The 1,934-nt window shown below is 51.6% G+C and overlaps 1 protein-coding gene across 1 annotated transcript; it reads left to right on the top strand.

The window, feature by feature from the left end:
- Nucleotides 1-4: 4 nt before the first annotated feature.
- On the top strand, nt 5-1,116 carry TMEM199 (transmembrane protein 199; the record flags this gene model as incomplete). The annotated part of the gene is made up of 4 exons (XM_010189269.1): nt 5-61; nt 670-706; nt 802-914; nt 1,021-1,116. Coding segments are annotated over 4 exons (303 nt in total), but the record flags the coding sequence as incomplete, so codon positions are not given.
- Between the last annotated feature and the right edge of the window lie 818 nt (nt 1,117-1,934).

Raw genomic sequence — 1,934 nt, 5'->3', positions numbered from 1 at the left:
GATAAAGGCCAAGCTGGCCAACGAGGAGTACCGGCGGATGACCCGCAACATCACTGGCCAGGTGAGAGGCCTGCTGTCAGGATTTGTTCCTCAAAAGTGTGACCGTTAGCAAGGGAAATCCACCCCACAGAGTGAGTCCAGGACAGAGGGAACACGGCAGGGGCTTGAGGAGCGCACACTGGAAATGCACAGGGGGCACAGCAGATGTGGCGTTGAGGGCAGAGGTGGGACAGGGGTGCTAGGATGGTTTGGGATGTTTGGGAACAGCTCACGGTACCAAAGATCTCGGGTTTTGGTGGGGGAGACTGAGCAGCTGCAGTAAATGTTTTACTGGGAGCATCTGTGCTGCCTTTTTCTGAGCAGTTACGTTTTTATCAGTTTTAAAATGAGATCATTCACGTCAGGGTAAAAGCTGAAAAAACAGGGTAATGTTTGGGCACTCATCCTCTCTGAGGAAGAAGCGTGTCGATTAGAAATGATCCCTTCTCAGTGCCCTTGAATCGGGACAGACTCAGACCCAGAGAAAAAAACAAGGCGCTGCGGAACCGCTGCTCCCTTGGAGCCCACGACTCTCAACTCAGGGACAGGGCAGGGCATCAGTGATGCTTTTATTATGCAGTTAACGTTAAAATACAACCGATCACGAGTTGCTTTCATCTCTTCTTTTAGCAGATGAACGGGACATTGGCTGAATTTGGGAAGCAAGGTGAGTGGCTGCCTGTCTTGCTGGCATGGCTTGTCCCCAGCCCCGCTCGCCCAGCCTTCCCCTAAAAACACAATCATCTTCCCCCTTCTCTACAGTTCGCTCTGTTAAAGCCGTCGTCATCACCATTTTCAACTTCATTGTCACCGTGGTGGCCGCTTTTGCCTGCACGTACCTGGGCAGCCAGTACGTCTTCGCCGAGACCGCGGCGGTGAGTGAGCCCGTAGCCTCGGCACTCGCTCGTGGTGTGCTTCGTGCCAGCCAGGCAGGGGCAGCAGCTTGACCAGGGTCACTTATGGCTCTGTCTGTGTTCCCAGCGTGTGCTGTCAGCAGTGATCGTGGCCTCGGTGGTTGGCCTGGCCGAGCTGTACGTGATGGTGCGGACGCTTGAAGGAGACCTTGGGAAGCTGTAACCGCGCGTGAGCCTGTGAACTGCGGCCCTGGGGCTGGGGGCTGAAGGAGAGGGAGCAGCTGTGGCCTCGTTGACAGGGTCGCAGTCACGACGAGAAAAACTTATCTGCGCAGTTGCAGATGAGCAGGCACTTCTTTAATGCAGCGCTGGGGAAACGCGGAGGATCGCTCCTCTAATTGTGCTCCGAAGTCCACACATTTTCACAGCCCAATTTTACATTTTTAACAAAGCGTTTTCACAAGATTATACAAACATGCATAAAATGTCTGCTTTTTAATTTGCCCTGTACCATGATTGGTTCCTCACTAATTTTGGCATTCAGAAGCGAGAAGAGTTGTTACCTAATCCTTGCCTTATCACAACTATTCTACGTTTGGTATGTACCTGGGAGACCACAGTCCCAGGGGTCCAGCCTCTCCTCTTGGACCAGGAATACCATCAGCACCTTTACCACCAGGTTCTCCCTTATCCTCGTCTGGTCCAGGGCTTCCAGAAGCTCCTCTTTCACCCGGCACTCCCTGCAAGCCAGGCATCCCTGGTACATACCTTCTCTAAGCACTTATGCACATATATTTGTAACTTTAACTTTGCAGTTTAAGCAAATACCTACTTTAACTATTTTAGCTACTTTAATCAATCAAAATGTTTTCTTGACCACAACAGCCTCACCACCCAGCGGAGGGGCCTTCCCCTTCTCTTGTAAAGTTGCTGTCCTTTTCTCCTGGAAATAAATAACGTTGGGTGTTTGCAGCCTGATGGGAGACGTCTGCCACTATGCAGAACAACCACCCAGTGTCTAAATACACAGCAGGACCTTCC

Source organism: Mesitornis unicolor, unplaced genomic scaffold (assembly GCF_000695765.1).
Source record: "Mesitornis unicolor isolate BGI_N332 unplaced genomic scaffold, ASM69576v1 scaffold25677, whole genome shotgun sequence".
NCBI lineage: Eukaryota > Metazoa > Chordata > Aves > Mesitornithiformes > Mesitornithidae > Mesitornis > Mesitornis unicolor.
The sequence above is the reverse complement of the archived record's forward strand: the minus strand, read 5'-3'. Positions and strand labels throughout refer to the sequence as shown.